At 36.0% G+C, this 27,604-nt stretch overlaps 1 protein-coding gene across 1 annotated transcript; it reads left to right on the top strand.

Moving 5' to 3' along the window:
• Positions 1-130: 130 nt before the first annotated feature.
• LOC121316141 (poly(A) polymerase gamma-like) lies at positions 131-27,175 on the top strand. Its single transcript, XM_041250959.1, has 22 exons — positions 131-245; positions 1,624-1,797; positions 2,297-2,363; positions 5,443-5,524; positions 5,680-5,789; positions 10,639-10,692; positions 12,081-12,192; positions 12,528-12,617; positions 12,708-12,846; positions 13,721-13,793; positions 15,426-15,546; positions 15,862-15,946; positions 18,648-18,701; positions 18,789-18,908; positions 21,452-21,561; positions 22,431-22,552; positions 22,656-22,825; positions 22,926-23,029; positions 23,121-23,344; positions 23,577-23,660; positions 25,286-25,345; positions 26,041-27,175. Exons 1-22 carry the CDS (start codon positions 229-231, stop codon positions 26,137-26,139), a joined length of 2,271 nt encoding a protein of 756 aa, XP_041106893.1. The 5' UTR covers positions 131-228; the 3' UTR covers positions 26,140-27,175.
• Positions 27,176-27,604: the final 429 nt, after the last annotated feature.

Below are 27,604 nucleotides of genomic sequence, written 5' to 3'. Positions count from 1 at the left end.
TGCATTTACTATTCAGATGCAGCGATGCTTTTAAGAAACGATCTGAACACCGCGATAAGCGGCCTCTGTGATCCGCGCAGTGGTTCTCGGGATCGTCTGAACCGGTGGGCGCCATATTGGAGTAGATCTATTGTTATAAATAGAGTGATAGGGGCTGCTGCTGGCTGAGTTTATATGTTTTGTAGAAATTAATTATAAATCTTTACAGACAAAGCGTCGCGGGGTGTCATGAGAGAAATGTCGGCGTAAGTGGGTTGATCTCATTATAACATTGATAGCATGTTTTTTATTTATTTACATGTGTTTTGATGGTTGAAAAGGTTATTCCGCGACTTATTAACAAATGGGCCTATGTGTTGTTTTGTAATTCTAACTTAATTTTATTGTTTTTTAAAATAACAATTAGGAATATTTTTTAAGGATTATCAATGGGAGCCGTCCATGATAATACATGGCATATTTTTATAGGTGTGTCGCTGTGCGTTGATTATTAAGTCATATAAATTGTTGAATTCCGTTTAAGTTGCTTGGTGTAAACATTGCACAACCACGCTAAGAAAGTGTTTTTCTGCCTTGACATTTTGAACTTTTAATAGAAATGTGCATGTTCTTGTGATGACATAAATGTAAACATGTTGTTTTATACTGCATTTAGTTTCTAGTAAGTTATAGAATCTACTTGTTAAGCGCTATCGCAGTTTCTCAGTCGCACTGTCTAGCTCGTTCATGGTGATCAAATGCACGCTACCTGGTTAATTTATTATAGGTACTGTACTTCAACTGCAGTGTTGCAGGTAATGTCTTTGAAAAGCTACAACGAACCAGTAAAAGCTAAGAACCGTCAGAAAAAGATATACATATTTCATAGATTATTTTCAGACCTCTGTAAAGTAGGATACAGTGCCTGTTTGTCACTGGCAACATTAGACTATTACCCGGTCTGCATTAAACAAACCTGGTGTTAAAGGAATTTTGTTTGGTATTGGAAATCAGGCCTGTCTTTGCAAAATTATACATCCAGATTTAAGGCTTTATTTATTTATTTAAACAGAGTCGCCTAGGAAATTGTTTACCAGGGCACCAAAGAGAATTATACAATTTCCATCACCAGTAAATACATGCATTGAAGATCACCAAAATAGAAATGTGATTGCCCATTCCTTCCCCACCCCTTGATTTCTTTTTTCCCAGTAAATGTTGCATATAGTGGATCCTTGGTGGACCCCATTTTAATATGTTTAGTTTTAGTGTATTTGTTTGTTTGTTTTTTTGGGGGGGGGGGGGGGGCAACGTGAATTGCAGTTTGTATACTGTAATCTGTCAAAGGGCCTTAACTTGCACTGTATTATATCTATCAATATAGGTCAATTGTGATGGGGAAATTCTTCTAGAGTGATATTCAGCAGTATTATGACTATCAAAAGCCTGTAGATCAATTTCTTCATTTGGGTTCTCACTTTCTCTTCCCTTTACAGTGATGTAGACCTGCACACAAGCAAATGTGCTTGTCATGTATACATTTAATGTCTTTTGTGCCTGTTCATAATTATACTGTACCTAAATGTGGTGGCAGAGGTTTAAAAAGGTGGAGGTAGGAGTTGACTATTTATTTGTGATCGACAGCAACAATAGTGCTATGCAAGGGGGACAGCTGCAGCAGCCTCAAAAACATTATGGGATCACTTCTTCAATCAGCCTGGCTTTTCCCAGAGAACTGGATCACATTTACACACAGAAGTTAACTGAAGCAATGAAACCCTTTGGTGTGTTTGAAGATGAGGAAGAGTTAAACCACAGGTACCCCCCACCCCCTTCCAATTATTTATTTAAGCAGGAGAAAATGTTGATTTTCCCCAGCTTGCATGTTATTTAATTATTTGACCCAATGGACTTTTTTTTTGATGTGAAAAAAAGACCAGGGGTCATAAGTGGAGATTAGATAAAGGAGCTTTCAGACCAGAAAATAGGAGGCACTTTTTTTTTTTTACAAAAAGAATGGGGGAATCTGGAACCAACTCCCCAGAAATGTTGTTGAAGCCAACAGCCTGGGATCCTTAAAGAAGCAGCTTGATGAGATTCTGAGATCAATAAGCTACTAACAACCAAACAAGTAAGATGGGCCCAAATGGCCTCCTCGTTTGTAAGCTTTCTTATATTCAAGTAATAGTGACAGTCCTTCATCCAATCTCAACCTTTGGAGGGCCAGGTTATAAGGATGCAAAAAAATGAGCGGTTCAAGTGGCCTGTAGTATGCAAATACCAACCAATTAATTGCCCCCTTTTTATTGTTTTGCAGACTGGTTGTTTTGGGTAAATTGAATGATTTAGTAAAGGAGTGGATTGCAGAAATAAGTGAAACTAAGGTAAGTTGTTTTTTAAATGTCTTTTCTTCATTAGTTTGTAATTCAACAAAACTTTATACCAGAATCCCTCCTGGCAGTAGTTTTGGAACTTGCAATCTGACAAATTGGCCTGGACATTTTTTTCAGCTTGCAGTAAAGTATGTGAATGGGCAAATGTTACCGGTTTTAACACAAAGTTCAGAAATTAAATGAATTTAAGAACAGATTAACTGATCTCCATAATTAAGTTTTATTCAGTTCAAACAAATACACATTTTAAAAAATGCATTCACCAATGGCCAGCAGTTCCTCTAAAGCTAAAATGTGTGCATTTTTCACAATAACTAGCAACAGCCTTCACACTTGGTTTACTAACTTTTGCAAGTTATCCTAAATATCAACCTTAACCAAGACTCCAGCCTTTTGAGATCATTCTATGAAAGCATTAACAGAAGCATATGTGTCTGTCTTGCAGCTGATTCTCTGATTTTTTTCCTCTGTAAAAATGCACGTCACATTCTTGCACAGGGTGGGTGAAGCAGGCATCTAGCAAGTCTGTCTCTAGAGGGTGCTGCTCATGAACTTTGCGGTTTTGAACTTGTCGTAAATTGAATACTAATCGGTGAAGCAAAATCTTCCTGCATTTAGAAGTGTAAGTACTCGGGTAAACATAAATAAAAATCACAATGCTCAATTTCCACAATTTCCCTTTAAGAAAACAACCATTACAGAAATCTCATCTTGAGCGTTTTGAAACGCGGCAAAAATGTAATCAAAATATTAATTTAGTCAAATACACATTTTAAATGTATCATAGTAATTGAAGATATATCATGTGCATTTGTTGCAAGTTGAGTTTAATCATCATGTGACTTCACTGGCGTGTCTCTGTGAAACTCAAATGGCAGCTGCACCAACAAAGGAAAAAAATGCAGTGTTTCAATAAGATGGGTCTAAAAAAAAAAAAAAAATCTGGTTATGAGTTTTGCTGTCATTCCATTGATCATGTAGGAGTCAATACCATTAAAATATCATATTGCCAGCAGTGGTGTAGTCAACCCAGAAAAGTGCTGGTACTTTTTTCAGTAGGCAGAACCTTGACTTGAGTTAACTTAATCTTTTAATGTTTTTGTGTTTTTTCATTAAAAAAAAAAAAAAAAAAAAAATTGTACTGTGCTCAGACTGGGCTTTCGTGAAGTAAGCCAAATTAATTGCAAGTTTAATTATTGTTTAGTTTATTTCTTTTTACATGCTTCCTTCCTTTAACACTATAATTAGCAATATTAAACCATGGCCGTTTACTTATTATGTTATCTGACGAAGAAACAAGCTCAAAGCTATTTTTGTGGCTACATTAAAAATAAATTTATTGCTTTACTGTAGGGGTGAAGTCGCTACACTACACGTGGTTGGTTTCATAAATACATTCTGTCCAGAGACATACCTTGTTTGCTACATTTAACAAGGCAGAGTTGGCAAAGAAACACCTGGTAGGATTAATTATGCATTTTACATTAAAGGGGCTCTATTTAAATTACAATTGGGTGATGTACAACACAGAACCTGTGTAGAGCAACAAGTCAGTTAATGGTATGCATTTTTTTCTTCATATTTTTATCCTTGTTCTAATGCCAGTACAACTTAATTTGTGGAGTACTGTACATAGGATTGCTCTCACATGACTGCTGAACTGTTAAACTTTCATATTTTTTATTGTAATGCCAGAAATAAAAAAAAAAAAAACTGGTTTTTCAAAACACCTTCATTTGTAGACTGAACTAGTGTCAATGGAAGACGGTAAATATGATTCTCACAACAGTGCTGGACATTTTATTTTCTGGACTGTTGTAATATAATCTCTAGTTCTTCCTGCTTATTTTAATGCCAGCAATGAGCCAAGTAATGCCTATAACAATTGACAGGTTTGAAGTGTCTTTAGGTGTTTTACTTGCAGCAACAGTCTTATTGAAAACCTTGGCTTATAATAAATAAATTGTGGTAACATTTAATTTACTTTAACTATCAACCTTATATTTATGTTCAGATGCCATGTTTAATACATTGATTAAAAAGTGGGGTGGGGTGGTGACTGGCCATTTTTTTTTCTTAAAACAGAATTCCCAAAATTGGAAAATGGGTAGCCCTAAAGGTGATTACAATTGAAGGCAGTTCTAGGATTACTGACAGGACTGCATTTGATAATATCTCAGACATACGTCATAAAAATTCTAGATTTATATAGATAAATCGAAGGATGATTCAAAATCTAAGGCAGAGCCACAATAAATGTTTTGTTTAAATTGAAAGCAAATTGTATAATTTGAGATACTTGTGTTTGAAATATTGTTTCAGAATTTGTATAATGCAGCAAAAATAGTATATTAAAACGGTTCATGCGTGGCTCAAGGCTTTTCGCTGATAATCTACCCTTTCTCAGTTAAAATGGGTATATCTCTGAAAATAAGAATATAATGGCAGTGGCTGTACATCATGTATGTCACCTTTTAGACTTGTCCGTATCTAGAGAGTGTCTTATCTTTAAAATTTTTAATCACTAATTATGATGCTCTGATAGAAGCAGGTGCCTGTCTCCAATTTAAATTGTATCTCGAACCACTTACCCAAATGTTTTCACTTGGTTATGCCATTCTTAATTAGATGGTACTGAGTACTAGAAAATGAGGAACATGTCAAGCTTTTATTTTTATAGAAGTTGTTTGTAGGTTATGGTAATCTACTAACATTTTTATAACTGACCACTGTGGTAAGGGATGTACATTACTTGGTGCTCAATGATTTTTTTGCTTTTAACTTTTTAAAACAAAAGTTTGAAAGCTAAAGTACAAGCAGTAACAGGATTAAAGTGTCTGTTTTGAATAAGTAAAAAAAGGAGGTCAGCAGTATTATGATGTATTGAAAATAATGGAGAGACCACTGTTTTCTATGTGCTGTGTTCCTAACATATGTTTGTAGTTGCCTAAAAGCAACATTTTTGTAATGGTCCTTAATCTACTGAATATCATTTATTAATGTGCACAATTTTGTAAGCACCCAACACACAATTATTTATTTTTATAAAACCGATTTGTTTTTTTTACAGAACCTACCACTCTCAGCAAGTGCAAATGTTGGTGGTAAAATTTTTACATTTGGGTCCTATAGACTTGGAGTACACACCAAAGGTATGAATACACTTTAACATTTTCCCAAAAATAAATACATGTATTAAATCACTGCATATTTCCAATTTGTGTTCAAATATTGGAAGGATATTTTTGCAATTAAGCCCCATGCATGATATTGACATATTATTGGACTCCTGACTTTGTCTTTTCAGGGGCTGATATTGATGCACTCTGTGTTTCTCCACGCCACGTAGAGAGACCAGACTTCTTTCAGTCCTTCTTTGAAAAACTTAAACTACATGAAGGGATCAAAGATCTAAGGGCAAGTGTTTCAATTATTGATTTTAATGTAATCGATTGTAAAACTGAGCATTTTATTTATTTTTTATTCTTTGTATATTTGGCAATGAAACTACAATTTACATGCATGTTTAGAAATATATTTAAATCTTTCTGTCCTGCATAAACTCCATTATTAAAGAGTAAGTGCCAGGGTTCCAAAAAATTATACAGTTATACGTCCCCATGTTTTGCTGCAACTAACGTACCTGTAATTTGTCTTTTTTCATTTTTTTTTTGACATCCTGACAACTTTTTACACTTAAGTTTTAAAGTCTGTTTCAAAGGTCTTTTCAGCATGTCTCTTCTAGTGCACTTGGGTTTGAAATCTGGCTTGTGTTCCCTTTGACATCATGGGTCCTTATGCTGTGTTACCTGTTTGGTAATGTGGCCAATAATCTTTGCACTATTAACTAATAGTAATTATTAGTTTCTGTGTTTACTGTACAAATATTATGATGTGCAAACAAGTAAAACTAGCTTTCAGTTAAATATGTGCAAAGCATACAAATGCAGTCTGGTTGTCTGAACATTAGACTGGATTCAGTGTAATTTATTAGATACACAGATTTTAAAAACATTGGTTCAGTACCAGTAACTTAACACTCCAGAAAAGTTGTGGTTTTGTTGAACTAGTAAGAACTTCATGAAATATGCAAACGTTTCAATGCCTTCTGTATAAGACTAAACGTTTGTTTTATTACATTTTTAGTAGCACTATAGATTTGATACGTATAGGACATCAGAAGAGATAACCTAATCACAAAAGAAACCAGTAATTCACCAGCATCCTGCCTGGGTTACTGAATTGTGTTTTGTGTAGACAAACTGCGGTATGCTTCATCGGTCTCTCCAAGGACGAGCAATGGGGAGCTGGTGCTCTATCCTCAAGAGTCAAGTACAGCTCTTCAGACAGTGTTTCTTTGTAATCTGTTAGGGTTATTAGGGTAGTGATAAAAACAGAATAATGTTTATACCTGTTTTTGTTGGATACAAGATGTGTGTAAATGGCTTAATCCCTGGACACACTGCCCGATGCAATCAATAGCGACATGATTTTTTCAGTCGCATCGGGCAGTGTGTTATGCTTCGAATCTCAATCTCATCGCAATCTCAAAGTTTAAACATCGGTCAGTGTGTTATACTCACTCGCAATTCTCAAAGTCAGCAGCCAATGAGTTCATCGCATTCACTCATATGACTGGAGACAGGCATGTATTCTCTCTCACATATATACATACACATACAGTGCCTATAGAAAGTCTACACCCTTTCAAAATGCACCTTTTGTCGCCTTATAGCCTGGAATTAAAATGCATTATTTTTTTTGTTTGTTTTTTGTTTTTTTTCTACACATCCTACCCCACAACTTCCAAGTGAAAAAAATATTCTAGAAATTTGTAGAAAATTAATTAATAAAAACTGAAATAGCTTGGTTGGTTAAGTGTCCACCTCCCCTTTGCAATAGCAATCCTAAATTAAGTGGCCTCCACCTGTTTTTAAATTGTAATGATTTGCATGATTTCAGGATAGATTCAGCAGTTCCTGTCAGTTCCCTCTGCTGGGTAGTGCATTTCAAAGCAAAGACTCAACCATGAGCACCAAGGTGCTTTCAAAAGAACTCCAGGACAAAGTTGTTGAAAGGCACAGATCAGGGGATGGGTATAAAAAAATCAGAGGCCTGAATATCCCTTTAAGCACAGTCAAGACTATTATTAAGAAGTGTAAGGTGTATGGCAACACCAAGACCCTGCCTAGATCAGGCTGTCCCTCCAAACTGGATGACTGAGCAAGGAGACTGATCAGAGAGGCTACCAAGAGGCCAGTGGCAACTTTGCAAGAGCTACAGGCTTTTATGGCCAAGACTGGTCAAAGTGTATATGTGACAACAGTATCCCAAGCGCTCCACAAATCTGGCCTTTATGGTAGGGTGGCAAGAAGGAACCCATTACTCAACAAACCCACCTTGAATCCCGTTTTGAAGTATACAAAAAAAAACACTGGAGATTCTGTAGCCATGTGGCGCAAAGTTTGGTTGGACGAAACTAAAACAGAACTTTTTGGCCTAAATGCAAAGTTATGTTTGGCGCAAACACAGCACATCACCCAAAGAACACCATCACGACTGTGAAGCATGGTGATGACATGTTATGGGGTTGTTTCTCATTGGCAGGGACTGGGGCACTTGTCAGGATAGAAGGGAAAATGAATGGAGCAAAGTACAGAGAAGTCCTTGAGGAAAGCCCGCTGCCCTCTGCAAGAAAACTGAAACTGGGACGGAAGTTCACCTTTCAGCACAACAACCCAAAGCACACAGCCAAAACTACACTGGAGTGGCTAAGGAACAAAAAGGTAAATGTCCTTGAGTGGCCCAGTCAGAGCCCTGACCTAAATTCAATCAAATTTGTGGCATGACTTGAAGATTGCTGTCCATCAACGCTCTCCAAGGAACTTGATAGAACTTGAACAGTTTTGTAAGAAGAATTGTCAATATTTGACCAATCTAGGTGTGCAAAGTTGGTAGAGACCTATCCCATCAGACTCACAACTGTGATTGCTGCCAAAGGTGCTTCAACCAAGTATTAACTCAGGAGGGTGGAGACTTATCCAATTATGATCTTTCAGTTTTGTATTTAATATATAATTTTTCTCAAACTTTTCTTTGGAGTATGGTGGGGAAATCCTCATTTAAATGTATGAAACTCTAAGGCACTGACGCAACAAAATGTGAAAAAAGTTCAAGGGGATGTAGACTTTCTATAGGCACTATGCATACACACGGTATTCCATTGGCTTATATATGGCCGTGTATCTCTTAAACAAGCCCTCTGCCCCGGAAGCATTGTATTTTTTTAACTATTAGACTGATCCATTTACAGAATACTTAAACTGCTATGATAACCACGATTAATTTATTAAGTGTTTTTTTTTTTTAAATTGTCAGATCACTTTATTTACAATGAAGGGAAAACATAATACACATTTTCATTATAAACAATTGGGCAATAGTGTTCCCTAGATAAACGTGATTTGGTATAATTAAATTTTAGTCGTGGTTATAGTAACAGTTAAGTATTCTGTAAATATTTAGTCTGAAAGCTAAGTACAATGCTTATGGGGCTGTCGGGGCATGTTTCCGTCGGCATGGACATTGTATACAAACCAATGGAATGCCATGTTTGTATATAGATAGATGGGCCTCAGTGATAAGTGTTTGCATTCCATTAAAGGAGAAATTGTGCAACTTGGAGCAAAATAATAATTCCGTTAAATGTTTCAATTAAATGCTTGTCCATATGGAGACAGTTGTTGGAAGTCTTGTAATGTCAGAAAAGAACCTTTTTATAAACCTGTAGCTGCTTCAGAGCCTAGGTTTAATTAAAACAAATATACTGTATCCACACATTCTCTCTCTCTCGCTCTTTCTCTCCTGTAATTACCTTTATTTGGGAAAATCAAATTCAGGCACAAAATCCACATCACTGTAGTCCCCAGACATGGACATATCAGACTCTGTTTCTTTGAGCTGAGGACTCTGATGCACACACATGGCAATGTGTCTTGTTTCGTTGCAAAAGATGACACATTTTAGAATGCGTTCATTATTAAGCACACAAATGAATAAACAGAAAAAATAAATCCTGCACCTTGGCTACTAGTCATTGTTTCTGTTGATTTAGTTTGTCGGCATTTACAAATTGTTTTCTTAGAGGGTGTTTGTGTGAACTGGATCCTTGTAAATATACAGTATTTAAATGCATGCCCCAGGCAGTAATTATGTTATTGCATAGATTAATATATAAATGTGAAGATTTCCATTAATGTCCTGACCTTGCTATGCTTTCAGTGCTGTTCATTATAGATTATGTTCATTGAAATGCATGCCATCGAGTGGGCTCATCCATGTAAGGGATACAATGAAATGCATTACAATCAAAATGAAACACGTACAACTGGCGTCCACTGTAGCTTAATCACCTCAGATGCTGGAAACTGGAATAAAGCTACTCTGTCTTTGGGGGGGGGGGGGGGGGGGGGGGGGGGGTTAGGGTTTTCTTTTCCCCCCACAACCATTTGTACAGCAGTAACGACCCATGATGTCGTAGGAACACAATCGCTCTTCCTGCAGCAATAGGACGACACGCCCATGATCTCAAACCCAAGTGCACTAGAGCTGATATGTGAAATACCTTTTTGAAATGGACATATCAGTGTTTTAAAATGTTGTCTGGCTGTTAACAATTAATTGCAGTTACCTTATGGAAACAGTTGTAGCAACACAGGTAAGCGTATAACGCTATTTTTTGCGGAAACCCGCTACTTGCTGTAGTGTTCTAATTTGTCAGGGCCTGTAGTAGTCTCATAAGGACTATTTTAGAAGCCTCCAGTTTGGTCTTTTTTTTTTGGGGGGGGGGGGGTGCATGTTGGTAAAATTTAGTTTAGAGTAGTCGTTCAATGTTGCAGTAAGTCGGTTCAGAACCATATTTATTAAATTAACTGTTCCCTTTTGTATGATTGCAATAATTGAGTGATTTCTTCTAGCAATTACTAAATATACATTTATATTAATCGCCCCCACCTTGATAAATATTACAATGTTGGATGTTACTTTTACAATATACAACACCTTATCTGCTCGTCTCTGTTACATGTTGGTAAGAGAACTATAACTGAAGAGCAGCTTCGGAACTTGGGTAAAAGCACTTTGACACAGACTTGCCCAAACACAATGAGTAATTGTGATAAGATCTACTCGTGATGTGTTTAAGCAACTCATTCTTTAAATATCTGGTCTGAGATGCATATTTTTTTTTTGTTTTTTTTGTTTACAGGCTGTGGAAGATGCATTTGTACCAGTCATCAAGTTTAAGTTTGACAGCATTGAGGTGAAGTGTTTGCCTGTTATCTAGTAAATAGTGGTCAATTTCAACAAACTTGAATTGTAGTATTTTAGTTCTGTACTTGAGTACTAGCTAGTACAGTACTATCTGCAGATCATTCCCAGCTCTGTACTATCTTAGTACCGATTGCAACAAAGAAAATAAAGGGGGGGGAGGGGGTGACGGGAGAGCAAGAGTAGTGCATACTTCAACTATAATTTTAAAGCTCTTTCAGGTGTTCATTTTGTTCATTCCATATATGTGTAATTATAATACTATTGTACACAATGTAAAAATGAATCTCTGCTTTTTGCAGTACACTTTCAAATTAAACGTTTTCAAAGTTTGTCGGGGGGGAAAAACCCTGTTTTGGAGGAAATGCCAGAGACAATTGTGATTGAAAAAGATGTAACCAACTGCTGCTGCCTGATGAGATTTCAGCAGTTCACAAGTGGCTGAGATGCAGAAGTAACTTATGATGTGACCATAAAGAAGACTTTTATAGTATAATAATCGATCAAAATTATCAATTGTTCGAAGTCTGTGAAGGTGTTTAATTTTAATCGGAAATTAACCGTATTTTCGATTAATCGCTCATCACTACTTAAAACATATCGGAATGTTAAACTAAACCTAATTTGTCACAATAGATACAACACAGTTGCTATATTATTTTACTAATTTTATTTGGCGGTTACAAAGACATACTATCGCAATTGTTACTTTTTCTTTTTTGGTTTAATGGCTTGACCAGCGTTTATTTTTATTGATGAGCTTGTATGCCTTGTGCCATGCTGCAACACGTTGTTTGGGGCAGGGGGAGGGGCTATTGCAAGTGGCCCTGTCTGCGGCTGCCCGCGGGCCATTTGGCCTGCTGTCGGTTTTTATTGCCAACCACTGGTCTAAAGAAGCAATACTAACTTAACACCTTGTTTTACAATCCTCATTGTTTGTTGTAATTGAACATCTTAAAACCTAAGTCAGTTTGGAAGCGTTTTGATTTGTTGCAATTGAAACTATCCTGCAGACCTATCCTCTGTACTAACCACAGGATCATCCCCAGTTAGTACGCTATTTTTAGTTAGTTGCAATTCACCCTAGAATAATTTAATGGAAAAATTGTTTGGGGAAGAGATTTGAATCTTCAGTTGTCCCTTTTACTGTGTGAAATATTCTGAAGTTGTATTTTGGTAAGCCCGCTAGAAACCTAGGATATGACCATGTAAGTAGACACAAACAAGAGATGCAGTAATTCTCATTAATTCATTGCCTTTTAGTGTCAGCTCATGCTCTGCAAGTCATATTTGTGTAAAAAGCTGCTTCGGTAACAAATCTCTACATGAAAATGTTTTGCAGATTGACAATTCTTTACATAATTTTTGTTGTCTATGCAGATTGATCTGTTGTTTGCAAGGCTGGCTCTGCCGTCCATTCCAGACAATTTGGACCTTCGAGGTGATTCACACTTGCGAAATCTTGACATAAGATGCATTCGTAGCTTAAATGGTAAGTTTATCTGCTTTAGAAAATCTGAAGAAACATTTGACAGTCTTGTACAGTGTGTTACCTGCACTTTAAGCTTTTCCATGTTCAGAAACAAAATAAGGAATTGTCTGTGGTGCACAACTTTTCCTTGCAGACTTCAGAATTGACCTTACAGGGATAAGGAACTGTAAAACAAAGTATATATCTTGATTACACAAAATAAGTAATGTCAAGTCCTTGTTGTAAAATGTAGAACTAAGCTGGAACCTCTTCCAGGTAAATTTGAGTTATTCCATGTTTTACTTTTGCATTGATGTGTGTAAAACAATACTTTTTGTTGATGTAAACTTTGACAGGTTGCAGAGTCACTGATGAAATTCTGCACTTGGTGCCAAACAAGGAGAATTTCAGGCTGACCTTGAGAGCCATCAAGCTTTGGGCAAAACGTAAGTAAATGGATTGAAGAGTGAAGCACAGTGACTGAAATGAATATAATGGGCCTAATAAACTTGTATTCTGAATTGACTGCTTTTCAGGCCGTGGGATTTACTCAAACATGTTGGGCTTTCTCGGCGGTGTCTCCTGGGCAATGCTGGTTGCAAGAACCTGCCAGTTGTATCCTAATGCAGTAGCAGCAACCCTGGTCCACAAATTTTTCTTGGTCTTTTCAAAATGGTGAGTAATTTTAATATGGTATAAAGTGTTCAGTCACCTTTTTACACAGTGTGTGGAATGTCCCTAAATTGTTTGTTTGGTATTTTAAGTTTAACAGAAAAATCCACAATTCCCTGTTTATGAATTACATTTAGAGACAAACATTTGGTTAGTCAGTCTATGTAATACCGTGGTTCAAGAGTAAGTGCAGTGTTCCGAAAAATAGAAAATTAAGTCCCAATGTGTTGCTACTACTGTGTAGATGATGTACCTGTAATATCTTTTCATTTAACATCCTGATAACTTTTTACACTTAACTTTTTTAAAGTCCTGTCAAATCGGTAATACAGCAAGAATGATCCGTGATGTGGTACCGAACAAAAAAAATAAAGCTCTTTTTTTTTTAATTGCTTCCTGTAGTGATTTGGAGGACAGACCTCAAACCTCAGTGCATTAGAGTAGGCATTTTGAAAATAACTTAAAGTAATAACTTTGAAACAGACAGACAAACAGTGTTGAAAAGAGCGAGGCATTTCTGAGGAACATGCCTGCTTCTGTATCCCCCTTAATTCAGGCTTTTCCCCAAATCCGAAGCAGCATCTGTGGTTTAGGTAGCGATCACTCTGTGCACATCCTCATCAGGTCTGTTTTTTTTTTTTTTTTTTTTTTTTTTTTTTTGTTTTTTTTTTTTTTTTTTTTTTTTTTTTTTTTTTTTTTTTTTATTTTTTTTTTTGTTTTTTTTTTTGTTTTTTTATTTTTTTTTTTTGTTTTTTTTGTTTTTTTTTTTTTTTTTTTTTTTTTTTTTTTTTTTTTTTTTTTTTTGTTTTACTTAATGTCCTATTGGATTGAGGAACTCCAATTTTTTATTTGATTTTTTTTTTTTTTTTTCTACTAGGGAGTGGCCAAACCCTGTGCTTCTGAAACAGCCAGAAGAGAGCAATTTAAACTTGCCTGTCTGGGACCCACGGGTAATGAAATCTGCAGGGATGGTGATATGAATGTAGCAATGACTGATTTAGCTTGCACCTCTGAAACTGTTTGTTACTTTAACTTTTTAAGCATTGTTGGGGTGATCTTGGCCCATCTATTAATATAATTTTATTAAATTGAAACATCCTTAGATTTAACAACCAACCTCTTAATTTCATATTAATTTTCCATTTTGCAATTTGAGCAAAATAACTCTCGAAGACCAAAATAACCTTTCATTTCCTTTGATAATTTGTCAGTGGTCAGATCGTGAAAATGGTTTTGTCAGTCATTGACCAAATCCTGACTGTGTGTGTGTGTGTGTGTGTGTGTATATATATATATATATATATATATATATATATATATATATATATATATATACACACACACACACACACACAGTGCCGAGAAAGTTTGTGAACCCCTTAAGATTTTCACATTTCAAACCTAGCATGTTATTAGATCTTAATCTAAATCCTAATATATAGATAACCTGATTTAAGCAAATTACACTAATAATTCAATGTCCATGTGTGAAAGTATGTTAACCTTTAGATTCAGTAACTGGTGGTACGCCCTTGAGCAGCAATGACTTCAACTAAGCGTTTCCTGTAACTGTTGGTCACTCTCTCATTGTTTTGGGGAATTTTGGCCCATTCCTCTTTACAGAACTGCTTCAACTCTGACATTTGAGGGCTTCCTTGCATGGACAGCTCGCTTCAGGTTCTGCCACAACATTTCGATGGGGTTTAGGTCCGGACTTTGACTAGGCCGTTCTAAAATGCGGAATTTCTTCTGCAGCCATTCTTTTGTAGATCTGCTTGTATGTTTAGGATCATTGACTTACTGCATGACCCACTTTCGGTTCAGCTTCAGCTCACGGACAGATGGCTTGACATTCTCCTCTAGAATCTTTGATACCATGCAGAATTCATGGTTGTGTCAACGATGGCAAGCCGTCCAGGTCCTGAGGCAGCAAAGCAGCCCCAAACCATCACACTCCCACCACCATGCTTGACGGTTGGGATGAGGTTCTTCTGTTCGAACGCAGTGTTTGGTTTTCGCCAAACATAACGTTTCTGATTTAGGCCAAAAAGTTCTACCTTTTGACTAGTCTGTCCAGAGAACATTGTTCCAAAGTCTTGTGGATCATTTGTGTGCTCTTTGGCGACTTCAGATGGGCACCAGTGTTCTTTTTAGAAAGCAGTGGTTTCCTCCTGGCTGTCCTTCCCTGAACACCATTTTTGTTCAGTCTTTTTCTGACAGTTGAGGCATGAACACTCACATTTGCCAAGGCGAGAGTGGCGTACAGATCCTTGGATGTTACTCCTGGGGTTCTTTGTGACTTCCTTGATGATTTTTCTGATTTGTTCTTGGAGTGGTTTTGGTAGGAACCTGGAATGATCAGTGATGAAATTGATACATTAATGGTATTAAATAGTACCCCAAGTGTTTGCAAAGAGACGCGACACACACTATATATAATATATATATATTATATATTATGTGTATATATATATATAAGGTATATTTGTATGTATATATATATATATATATATATATATATATATATATATATATATATATATATATATATATATATTAAATAACACTACACCATTTTACAGGTTAATCCATTGGATAGATACCACTTAATGCCAATCATAACGCCAGCCTATCCACAACAGAATTCCACGTACAACGTGTCTACATCAACACGAACAATAATGACTGAAGAGTTTAAGCACGGTAACTGCCAAACATACATTTTTTATATTGTCCATTTATACTAAGTTTGTTCCTCTTTCGGTCTCTTTCATTAACATTTGCAGTCAATTTTATATAAGTGTGTATAGATATAGATATAGAGATACAGATATATCTGTATCTATCTTTAGGGCAGACTTTTAAATTGTAATTGTTAGCTTGCAGTGTTTTTTTTGTTTGTTTTTTTTCCCCATAAATTAATAACTTGGTGGTGCTTATGTACTCTTTTCTGTATTGTTTTTTTTTTTCCCAATCTTTTGTTTGTTTTTGTTTTATTTTATTTATTTTTTCCCCTAGGTCTTGCTATCACTGATGAAATACTTCTAGGGAAAGTGGAATGGTCAAAACTCTTCGAACCACCAAACCTTTTTCAAAAGTACAAGTATGTATATCTTTTTTCCATATGGTGAAAAGGTATTTAAAAGTAACTGCTGCTAGAAGTCCCTAATATTTCTACGTCATAACTAGAGATCTACCTAATTTGCGATTTTCCTGAAAATTGAGAGGTCACTGCAAAATTCACCTCTTTAGCAACCAATGCAATACCGGACTAGTACGGAGAGGGGGGTGGGGGTAAAGAAACTGAATTTTAAATGAACTACTGCACACTACAAACTACATATCTTAATTCTGTAGATAGACTTTTTTTAATGTAATTTTTTTTTTTTTATCCATTCAGTCCTGTGTGCATTGCACTTGGGCAAATAAAAAACATGCTCTTAGACTAACAGAAACTCCAAAGCTGATAACTCTTGTTTACTGTTCACATGTCAGCGGTGTTTAAATCAGCCTATTTTGATTTAGGTTATTTCTGCTAAGGATTGTGTCAAGAAATTTCCAAAGAAACTTTACATGCAGATGGAGTTAAATTGTTTTGCACGTGTTGTAGTGTGACTTGGGCAAAAATACGATAGATTGCGATTCTGAAGCTAAATAGCACATTAAATGAAAGGCTTCTACAGAGGCTGCCAAACCAGAATGTAAAGCACAGGTTCCAGAATCCAAACTTGAAAGTCGGTGCAGACCAAAAGTATTCCTGTCGGTTTTAGCCATGTTAAATTAGTACTACATGTACGATCCAGCACAGCCACCTCGGTCCAAACAACTTGCTGCTTACTTTTTAGTTTAGAATTTGATTCAAAATAGGTGTGTTTTCTTTCTTTTGACTTTAGTAAAATAAATTCCTGAATGGAACAAAGATGACAGTGAAAGTGGTGTATATATGGCCTTTTTATTAAACTATGCCAGATGCCCTTGGGTAACCGAGTATTGGGACTGTTTCTAATCGATTTCCACATCCTGTATAACTTGGTAAAGCTTTGCCTTACACTTCCAGCCAATTCAGTGGATGCAGAATGTACGGGCAATCTTCACACCACAGAGAATGTGCTGGGTGATGTTGCATGCTTGCCTTTGACAGATAGCAGTGTGTTTTTCTTTTTGTAAGGAAGCAAGTACCGCTATTTAAGCTTTTATAATGCTCTGAAATATTATATATTGATTTATTTAATGTTAAACAGGTCTGCAAGATCCTAATTTTATTCCATTACCTACATAAAATATGTAAATTTGCTGCAATTTAAGTAGACTCCTACATAAACTAAATATGTTTTATCAGAATCTGGGGGTAGATAGCAGAGTATGCGTGTCGCACTTACATTTTTGCATGTAAATCATGGTGTGTTTTTTTTTTTTTTTTTTTGTGTGTGTATAAAGTTTGTATTTACAGCAATGATTGGTTGTGTGTTTTTATTTAAGTTGCTTTTTCAGGCTTAATGCATTAACTAACTTCTGCCTTTGTCACGTGGTATGCCAGTACTTTCTCTCAAGTGATATGTATGAACTGTTGCATTGTACACAAGTGTACTTTATCCATCTCCTTGTTAACTATTTGGAAGTACGTCAGTTTTCATAATACTTTAACGCACTGATTCCTCTGTCCCTTGAGTAATGATTCAGTCTGAAACTGGTAGGTATGTTAATTCAAGTATACTCTCTGGAAGTCTGCAAGTTGTATGAATTCACATTGGATCTTTTGACTGTTCAGTTTGTCTGGGTGTTTTTTTTTTTTTTTTTTTTTTATATAGTTTGGGTTTTAGCAGCAACAATGTTATGTGGTTCTAAAATAAATCCCCTATTTTTTATTAACTTGAATAGACAATACTTTCACAATTACACTCAGTCCTTTGGGTTCAGCCTTCTATTGTGACAGTATAGTGAAGCAGTAAGTGGCAGTTGGCAGTAATACCACTTGTGGCCTGTTGGGGTCAGCCTTCCCTTATGAAAGCTTTTAATGAGTCAACTTTTTGCAGTAGTGTGCAACTAGAAATTAAAGTGTCGTTTCCCCCCCCCCCAGTGTGTGTGATATATTAAAAAAAAAAAACTCAGCCGGGGAGGAGTTTTATGATTTTGTTGATGCACAAGTGTTATGTAAGAAAGGAAAGAAATTCATAGATATTCAACTATAAATTTGAGTAATTTTATTTTTTTTGCTCGCCTGAATTTAACATATGCCTTAAAGTTAGCGTGGAGCCCTGCCTACACCAGGTATCAAGTTTGTTTTGTAACTACATATGCTTTGATTGCACATGTATTGTGGTTTTGTTGTTTATCTTGGGCCGTGTGGTCCATTGGTTAAAGAAAAGGGCTTGTAACCAGGAGGTCCCCAGTTCAAGTCCCAGTTCACTCCCTGTGTGACCCTGAGCAAGTCACTTAACCTCCTTGTGCTCTGCTTTTGGGTGAGACGTAAGTGTCTCTGCAGCTGATTCATAGTTCACACACCCTAATCTCTGTCATCTTGGATAAAGGTGTCTGCTAAATAAACATTAACAATACATATTACACACTTTAGATTAAATCTCGCTAATAATTGTTGGCCATCGCTTACTGGTGATTGCAGTGTTTGGTGTATTGGCCACCACTGCTTTATTGGGTTTGGGTTTTGTGTGTGGCCATGAAGCCTTTGATGGATTAATTTTCAATATTAACAAGTACTTTAAACGCCATTTCCTGCTGCATTTTAAACCTGGATTTAAACAAAAAAAAAAAAAAGTAACCCCCCCCCACCCTCTTGTAATTCACAGGCATTATATTGTATTAACAGCCAGTGCATCTACTGAAGAAAACCACTTGGAATGGTAAGCTGGTACTACATTTTATTCTTTATTTTAAATGTTTGAATTTAATGTAGTGCTAAAATATAAATTCCTTGTTTTTTTTTCTAGGATCGGTCTCGTTGAGTCCAAGATTCGAGTTCTAGTTGGAAACTTGGAGCGCAATGAGTACATAACACTTGCACATGTAAACCCTCAGTCATTTCCTGGATCAAAGGAGCATTGCAATGAGTGAGTTTTTTTTTTTTAGTCAGTGACTTCTTTACAAGTGTGTACAATGTTGTAAATCCAATAGAAGTACAACTCTAAACTTCGTTTGTTCATGTCTGTTTAACTAGGACTCTTTAAAACTCTGTTACATATAGTAGCCAACCAGAGAGCTTCTGATTTTAAGTAGGCTTCACATTGTCATTACTTGGTATGCGTAATACTCAAATGAAATGTGTATTTCTTTACTTTAGCAATTAGTGCTTAAGAGGTATAGGACTGGGAATACATCCTTTCACCAAAAATCTGCTTCTGTCTGTTCCTCTTTCCAATATTAAGACTACCATAGGCTGACCTAATTAATAGTTCTACTAAAAGGTTTACTAGTCTGTTTTGACATCTGTCGTACTTGGTGCTAGAGCACCTGCAGTTTGATTGGAGTTCTCTCCTAGGCCTGTGTACAGGTCTGCACTGTGTTGGAGTTCAGATTATAAAGGGATAAAGCTTGCTAAGAATACTTTCATTGTTGTGGAACCTGTCCTCTGTGTTTTAATAACCTAATCAATGCCAATTTTTGTTTTCTCCACTGTTTGTTCTGTTGCTGGAAAGAGCCACGCAAGTTTCAAAATTTTGGAAGTCTTGCCAACACCCTATTTAAAAATGCATACCTTTTAAACCTCATAATTAAACTGTATACTTGCATATACATATCCCTTTAATTCGCAAACCCTCAGTCAAACAAACCATAACAAACCTATCGATTAATGCATATTACTAATTTTACATTGCTTTTGTCTACAATAGGAGCTGTTAAGTTTGACTGCCAGCTCTAGGAAGAACATATGACATGAATACAAATTACAAAAAGCGTTAAATGTGTATTCTCACACCCGGTTATCCATTTCGCACTGTAAAAAAAAAAAAAAAAAAAAAAAAAAAAAAAAAGGCTGTGTAACAAGGGGGGTATGTTACACAAGTGGGTCATCAGACACAGAGCATTGAGTGTTGACACGCTGCACAGGCATGCAGATTTAATAAACACAAGTGCTGACACTACAGTACCAGCAATGGTAGACCTAGTGTCACATTTAATAAAGGAAACAAAACAAAGCTAAAGTGTTGCTACACAAGGGTAGTACTTGTCCCACTAAAAGAAAAGGTCCTGCTCTAGGAACCTGCTACTTGATGTAAACCTTTTTTTTTTTTTTTTTTTTGTACATTGTTTGGGGTCAGTATCCCCTAAACTAACCTATTCCTGGGCTGCCAGAGTCCCTGTCTTCTCATGGGACTCCTGTCTCCATGTTAAAGGGTTCTGTGGTAGTTAATCCTGTGGAGAGGATGCTCTCCTGGGTGGTTGTGTGCAGGAGTAGGTCCTCCAGGGATTAGTGCTGGCTCCATAGCTTCAGCTCCTGGGATAAGAGTCTGCAACACAACAAACAAAACGCAGCAATATTCTCTCTGTGCCTGTCTTTATGGTTGTGGCCGTGCAGTAGTCTCGAGCTGTAGCAGACTCTTTTTTGAGCACCATAGCTTTCCTGGTCATGCCCCCCAGCCAGTCCGAACCTTCCGATCAGCTCGGTGCCGGGCAAGCACACCTGCTCAATTATTTGCTTAGCATCGCATCTCCTGTTGCACGTCCCAGCTGCTTTCCTAAAGGCACCTGTGCACTCCCAAGAATCAGCAACATGGTTTCCCTGTCGCAGGCGGCGATACTTTTTATTGAACAAACTAAAAAAAACAATTGAATCGCAAGCTTTCAAGAGCGCCGGTCTGTCAGATGTAAGTAGAAATTAAATTGATGTTTACATTCAAAGATGGCATCAGAACTGTAAACATTTTGAATCACTACAAATCTGGAAGGACAAATGCTGTGTCAAATAGGACATGTAGCCCCTAAACAAACAAACCATATTGACAAAATGCAAATCTTACAGCTGGCAACCAACCGAAATATAGTGAAAAAGAATCCATGTTTCAGCGTTTCCCATATTATGAATCACACTTTTTTTAATTTATTTTTAATTGTTACATATTTTACATTGTCATTTTTGCTAACTTTAAAAAAAAAAACCTCACTAGTTTATCCTGTTGTATAAAGATATGTCCCATTTACTGACATCAACATACAAAAAGTCATTTTTAATTTAGTTGTTGAACTATCTATCATTCGGAAGCCTAGTGAAGAAATATTTAGCATTCTGTTTTAGTGCATTGTATTCTGGCATTTTATTTTACAATATTTGTATACCAAACTTTTGTTTAATATGAGAGCATGTGCCTTGTTAACCCAGTGCCAGTAATTCATTCTACGACTGCCACTTTTTTTATCTTAAATTTCATGAACCAAAAATGGTTATTAATCGCCAGTTGATTTGATCTGTGCTCTCTATTCATTGAAAGCAAAGCCCGACAAGTTTTTTTTTTTTTATATATCCTATTTTTTGTATGTTTTGTTCAACAGGGAGGGGACAAGTATACTTAAGGACATCAGTTTTACTAGCATTTTGTTCCTTAAAGATCATTTTTTTTATTTGTGTATTTTCTCTCTCTCTCTCTCTCTCTCTCAGAAAGGATTTTGTCTCAATGTGGTTCATTGGCATCTCATTTAAAAAGGTAGAAAATGCAGAAAGTGTGAATATTGATCTGACCTATGACATCCAGGCATTCACAGATACTGGTAAGTTTGTTTGTGTGGTGTGTTTTTTTTTTTTTTGTTAATTTTCATAGCGTCTCTGAAAAGACCCAACAAAAAGGAAGTATTCCTACACCCTGTATTTCAGCAATTTTAAAGTGATGCTCCAAGTCTCCAATCTATTTGTAAATCTAGCAGATACTGTTATTGCAGCTATCTGGTAATTTCTGAGTACTTTACAAATAGCTCTATTTATACAAAACTAATTGAAATGCTGGAACCATAATTTTGAAGTGAGACTTCAAATGAGTAGTGAGACATTCTGCTGCAATTTGTGTTTGACTGATACTGAGGGTTATTTGTTTTTGGTTTTTGTTTGTGATCACGTGATGTCCCTTTATTTATTTTTTTAGCCCACTCCATTCAGTTAAACTCTTGGAAAAGTTGAGTTTTTTTCTTCTGTATCTTGGTTGAGACTATGATTCTGTTTCATTGATAATGTAAAAAAGACAGCTTTTGTTAAGTCGTAATTAAGTGGAAACTCTTTGCAAACGGGTTGTAACATTTTTGCAACAAGTGATTTTAAGTTTGGGGAAAGCAATTTTAACTTTGTTTTGGTTTGTATTAAATAAGGAGGTGTGTGGGGTTTTTTTTTGTCTTCAAGTTACAGGAGAAAAAACTAAAGTGATATTGTTTCATAATCAATGCTTTTCCAAAGGTTTAACAAACTGTCGGCTCAGTATAACTTTAAACGCACATCACGTGACCAAAATAAAAGAACAAAAACTAAGAGCCCTACTGATACCATATATTTTAATAAGTTATTTACTACACCAGGTACAGCTGAGAACCATAGTAGTCTTTGTTTTATGTGCAAATCTTGACACTGCCGATTTTTCAATAAAATCTTTCAGTGTATAGACAGGCAAATAACATCAGCATGTTGAAAGATGGCATGAAAATTGAAGCTACTCATGTAAAGAAAAGGCAGCTCCATCAGTACCTACCACCAGATGTTCTGCAGAAAAAAAAGAAGGTAAAGTTTTATGGCATGTATTGTCCTTAAACCTTGCTATGTTTGCGTCTCCCAGTACTGACAATGGATTGAATCAATCCCCCCCCCCCCCCCCCCCATACAGAGCATAGCAGAAATAAACCGCAATTCAAATGGAGGTGGGTCCAAGCGATGTTCTCTGGATGGTAACCCATTGGACAGCTCAAGGGACACTGACACTGGAACACCCTTCAGCTCTCCAGTACCAGCGAGCAAGCCTTCCAAACCAAACACTGATGCAGAGGACTCCCAAAAGTGAGGAAATCTTTGGTATTCCTCCTTTTCGTAATTGTGCAAGTTCATAGTCCTGCATTGGATGAAAGTAAAATGAACATCTAAAACTGCTTTTTAACAGCATTACACCAAGCAAAATACCAGCAATGTGTGTAGATGGGTCTCCGCCTCTCGATTCATCTGCAAAAACAGAACTTGGGATGTCTATTCCTGTAATTGGTTCAAGTATGTAACCTTAACGTATCCCTAGAATAATATACATATTTGCTTTTTAATGTCAGAACCACTCGCCTGAAAAATCTTTTGGTTTTCTTAGAGCCTGTTGATGCCCCTGCAGTAAAATCTGTGCAGCCTCCAGCTGGAAGCACCATCCCCACTGTGGTGGGCTTGAATGTTATTCCACGTCTGGCATCGCCAACGAATAGCCAGGCAGTCCAGGTGTTGCTTAATGGAGTAACAAATGCAAACTACACCGCTCCCAAAAGACCACATTCTCCTTCCATTGAGGAATCTCCAAAGAGACTGAAAGACACAGAGAAGGTAAGGATGGTGTTGAACTGGCTACTTTATTTTACCAGAAGATCGTGAACCACTGATGTGTTAAATCAATGTGGGGAAAAATTTATTTCATTGTAATGAAGAAGCCCCTGCTCTCTACAGATAACTTTGCATCGGAACGAGTACAATTTGAGTACTGAAGATGCACGTATTAAGAGTCAATCCATTTTACTCAAACATTACATCGCCATGATACTGCTGTTTGTCTTTTCAGCTGACTATCTCGGATGATTCTACATTCAAAGAACCGTACCCACCTGACAACAATGGTCAAGAGCAAGGGCCAGGGCAGGTATTGGTAAGTACAAGCAGCCTGTTTGCCTAGCAAGCAGTTTTTCTAGGGAACTGATATGCAGAGGATGTTTTTGAATCCAGACTTCAACATGCTTTTTTCCCCCTCCAAAGCATAACCAGAAAAAAGCATCCATGTTTCTTTTATTTTAATTTTATTTTGCGATATGAGGATGTACCAGACTTCGTGCAGTAATGAAATTCTGTTTAAACTACTTTGAGACTTAATCCAGCAGACAGATACTAGTGTGATAAGGAGCAGTTTTAAAGTGTTTTAAGGTATTGAAATTTTAAAATCGGCTGGATTTATATATATTATAAAATTTCAATTAGTCATTCATTTGTGTGATTTCAGATCGAGGAAGCCACCATTTTTGGCATTTAATTCACTATGCAAACATTAGGGTGTTTTTTTGTGTTTTTTTGTGATTTGGTTTCCAATTTATAGCATTGGGTTATTCTGACCACCTTGAATTGGTCTACAGAAATTAACAGTGCAAATTATTAGCCAGGTAAGAATCTTTTCAGTTAACTGTTTTCCCCACACAGACCGACCTTTGGATAAAATTACAACCCGAACAATAACATCGAGAGAACTTGCAATTAAAAAGCATTGGCAGTTTCAGCACAAAGCCAGCAGCATTTTCTAGAGCTCGTTGCACACTTTGCTGAAATATTCATGGTTCATATTAACATATTTAATATGATAACACAAATCCAAAAGTTATGACAAGACTTGAATAAGTATAACCACAGCTTCATACTTTGGTTGTTTTCAGATGTCTAAAACATTCTGCCTGCGTACCCTAACTTAAACCTTTTTTTTTTTTTTTTTTTCCTTTTGCTTATATATAAATGAAGCTAGAAGTTTGAGATGGTCACATCTGTTAAATTACTCTGTGTAGACCTAATATTAAAAAAGTTATGGTAAATTGACAAACAGCTGAATGCAAGACTTCATGTATTGAGTTTAATTGAGTTTCTGGGTGAAAAAGGAAGCTTTTTGGTCATGGAATCGTGGGACGTCCACCAGCCCTTCAGGTCTCCTGCGTTGATGGGAGAAAAGTTATTGGGAATTCCAAATAGTTTAATTCTCTTAATACTTAATTGTATTCGTTCGACTTTAAACTAATTTCGACTTCTTCATCGAAAACAGATTGGATATCAAACAGCTGAAAGTTGTACATACCTCAATAGCACTTACTTGCAAGTCATTTGTTTTATGTTGACCTTTGTTTTCCACACTTCAGTTCTAATTTAAATTGGATGAAATCCATTTAATCTGCCACCGCACTATAGATTCCCTCCCTATACAACAGTAATTTGGACCCCATCTTAAACTAAACAATTTTAGAAAAATAAAGGACTGTTGTCTTAATTTTTGTATGCTTTACTGCTTTATTTCTTACATTTTGTATAGTTTAAAAAAAATAAAAAAACATATAGGTAATTGCTAATGTAATTAAAACACGTTTTAAATCTTAAAGTATTTGTTCCCAATTATGCTTATAACCTGTAGTATAATTAAGACACTACCTTTTCATGAAAAGTCCTCTCTCCTGTTATACTTTTATACACAAAACCTACGTATTTTGTTCCAGAAATATTTAATTTTGGTAAATCTTTTAACAGGAAATTCTTGGAGGAACTAAACCTATGCCAATCCCAACCATTGATACATCGCGATCACAGGTACTGCTTATTAAATGAGTTTAACGGGTAAAACCAGCGCTTCAGATAAGCTGCGTACTGAGTGTTTAACTATTGGGGGGGGGGGGGGGATGAATTATGTATAATCTTTATGCATTAAATTTTAAATATGCATAGAAAGTTTGCTACACAACTTGTTTGCATGTAACCAAGCTTCTTGTACTTGGTTTAGTTCCTGGCATCATAATGGTCAATTGTGAATATACTACCTGCGGTAGCTAGAGAATGGATCTGCTAGAACAGCTAATAGTAGCCTGCCCTGGAATTGCCAGAAACATGTGACCATGCATACCCCATAAGTTAGCATTGAAGTATGTACAGTATTTCTTAAAAGTAATCCTGACTTTAAGGTAATTACCTAAAACCTTATCTGCTGCGATGGGTAAAACTGTGCCACTCTGTTTGCACATTGTATTGCTGGAGTATACTAAAATAAACTTGTGTTTTAAGTTTTAGTGTGTGTATATATCTGTGTGTGTATATATATATGTATATATATATATATATATATATTATATATATATATATATATATATATATATATATATATATATATATACCCATATATAAATTGTATTTAAATTTATATTAATTAATACAGAAATTTCTATATTTAACTTGAATCTTCCTATTGTGTGGTGGTGTTTTTGTTCTTGTACCTTGTTCGTTTTTGACAGAGACTGCCCAGCAATGAATTGCCAGATGCATCATCTCCATTACCAACCAACAACCTTCGTGTTATTAAAAATTCCATCAGACTGACCCTAAATCGATAACAAGTGTCTCTTGGCAGGTAAACCTTATTCTGTAATTTATCACTCTTCAAACCATTCACTTTTTTTTAAATAGTGTTGCCTGCCCATAATTGTCCTGAAGGTTGTTGAAGTAAGACTGCAGGTGGTGATTGTATAGGCACCTTTTTTAAAGTTGTGTTTTTTTGGATATCACACGGATACCTTAGCCATGTCTCCTAATAATCTGAAAATTCACCAAATCAATTGCCTTAAATTGAAATGCTAGCTGCTTACCTCTTGATGAGCTAGATCTATCCTAACCACGTTATTGTATGATGGATATTGTTTCTGTATATAATTGTTAAATCACGGTGTTTTTTTTTTTTTTTTGATTTGCAAGAAAATGTAGTTTTAATAACTTGAAAAAAGAAAAAAAAAAGTATAGTTCTGTGTGACATTCTCTATTTGGTTGTCAGTTTCGACAATTAAGATCTTTTAAAACATCAGTTGTTTCTGCTCCTCTAATCTTGGCAGGTTATTAAACTTCTAATCTGTGCAGATTGTTTGTTTAAAATAAAAAGTATTTGCAGTTGATCCAAGTACCTTGCAGTGGGAGACATGAGTTGAAGTGGTTCAGTGTGTTGGATTCTTACTTTGAAAACTGTCTGGTACATGAAAGCCTGCCTGCCTCCTGTGGAGGCTTTAAAGCTGTAACTGTTCCTATATAATTTAGTTGTTTGTCACAACGCTGCATAGAATGGTTTAACTATTGATTCTGCCAAGGTTAGGTGTAAAGAGACAACATTAAATGAATAGTTACCTTATTCATTCTTGGGGTTCCTCCATTTGTTTTGTTTTTATTTATATTTCCACTTTATTTGTACAATGTACTTTTTTATATATAAAACATACATTAATTTCATTTATATGCTTACTGTATAGTTAGATGCTTATACCAATTGTGTATTCTGTTGTAATTCATCACCAAAAAACACTTTTCCAATCCATTTGGGTGAAGTTTTTGTAGGACAACAAATCATCATATGTATTTGAAAGGATATTTTTGTATGTAATGTATGAAAATTACCATCTTTTAAAGGAAAAAAAATCAGTAAAACCCCCGAGACTGTCTCCCTTTGTTTTTGTTTTTTTTTTGTGTGTGTATTACTGTTGCATTAAACATCTTCAATATTTAATCAACCAATTCAGCCAACCAAATGCTGAGAAACTATATGATTAGGTAACATCAAATGGCATTGTGGTTCAGTGCTCTGTCTCCGGTCATGAAAACATATTATAATATTTGAGCTTGTAACTGTTGCAAATGTCATAGGCAGTTAAAGTAAAAAGTTTGAGGACACTACTAATATTGAGGTTATGCCGTGGCAATTTGAGCAAGTGGTCAAATAACACACAAGGTATTCTGATCCTAATTTCATGTGCTTGTATGGCAGTGCATGTCTTCAAACAGTGAGTTGGGTAACAAGCTTTCATTACTAAACCAATC

This window comes from Polyodon spathula, chromosome 5 (assembly GCF_017654505.1).
Source record: "Polyodon spathula isolate WHYD16114869_AA chromosome 5, ASM1765450v1, whole genome shotgun sequence".
NCBI lineage: Eukaryota > Metazoa > Chordata > Actinopteri > Acipenseriformes > Polyodontidae > Polyodon > Polyodon spathula.
Note: the sequence above shows the minus strand (reverse complement) of the source record. Positions and strands in the feature narration are given on the sequence as shown.

Excerpts from the sequence above, each read along its gene's own strand:
- LOC121316141 (XM_041250959.1), top strand. Across the intron at positions 5,790-10,638 it reads AAGGGATCAAAGATCTAAGG|GCTGTGGAAGATGCATTTGT; the intron begins GCAAGTGTTTCA and ends TTTTGTTTACAG. Across the intron at positions 23,030-23,120 it reads TATTCCTGTAATTGGTTCAA|AGCCTGTTGATGCCCCTGCA; the intron begins GTATGTAACCTT and ends TGGTTTTCTTAG.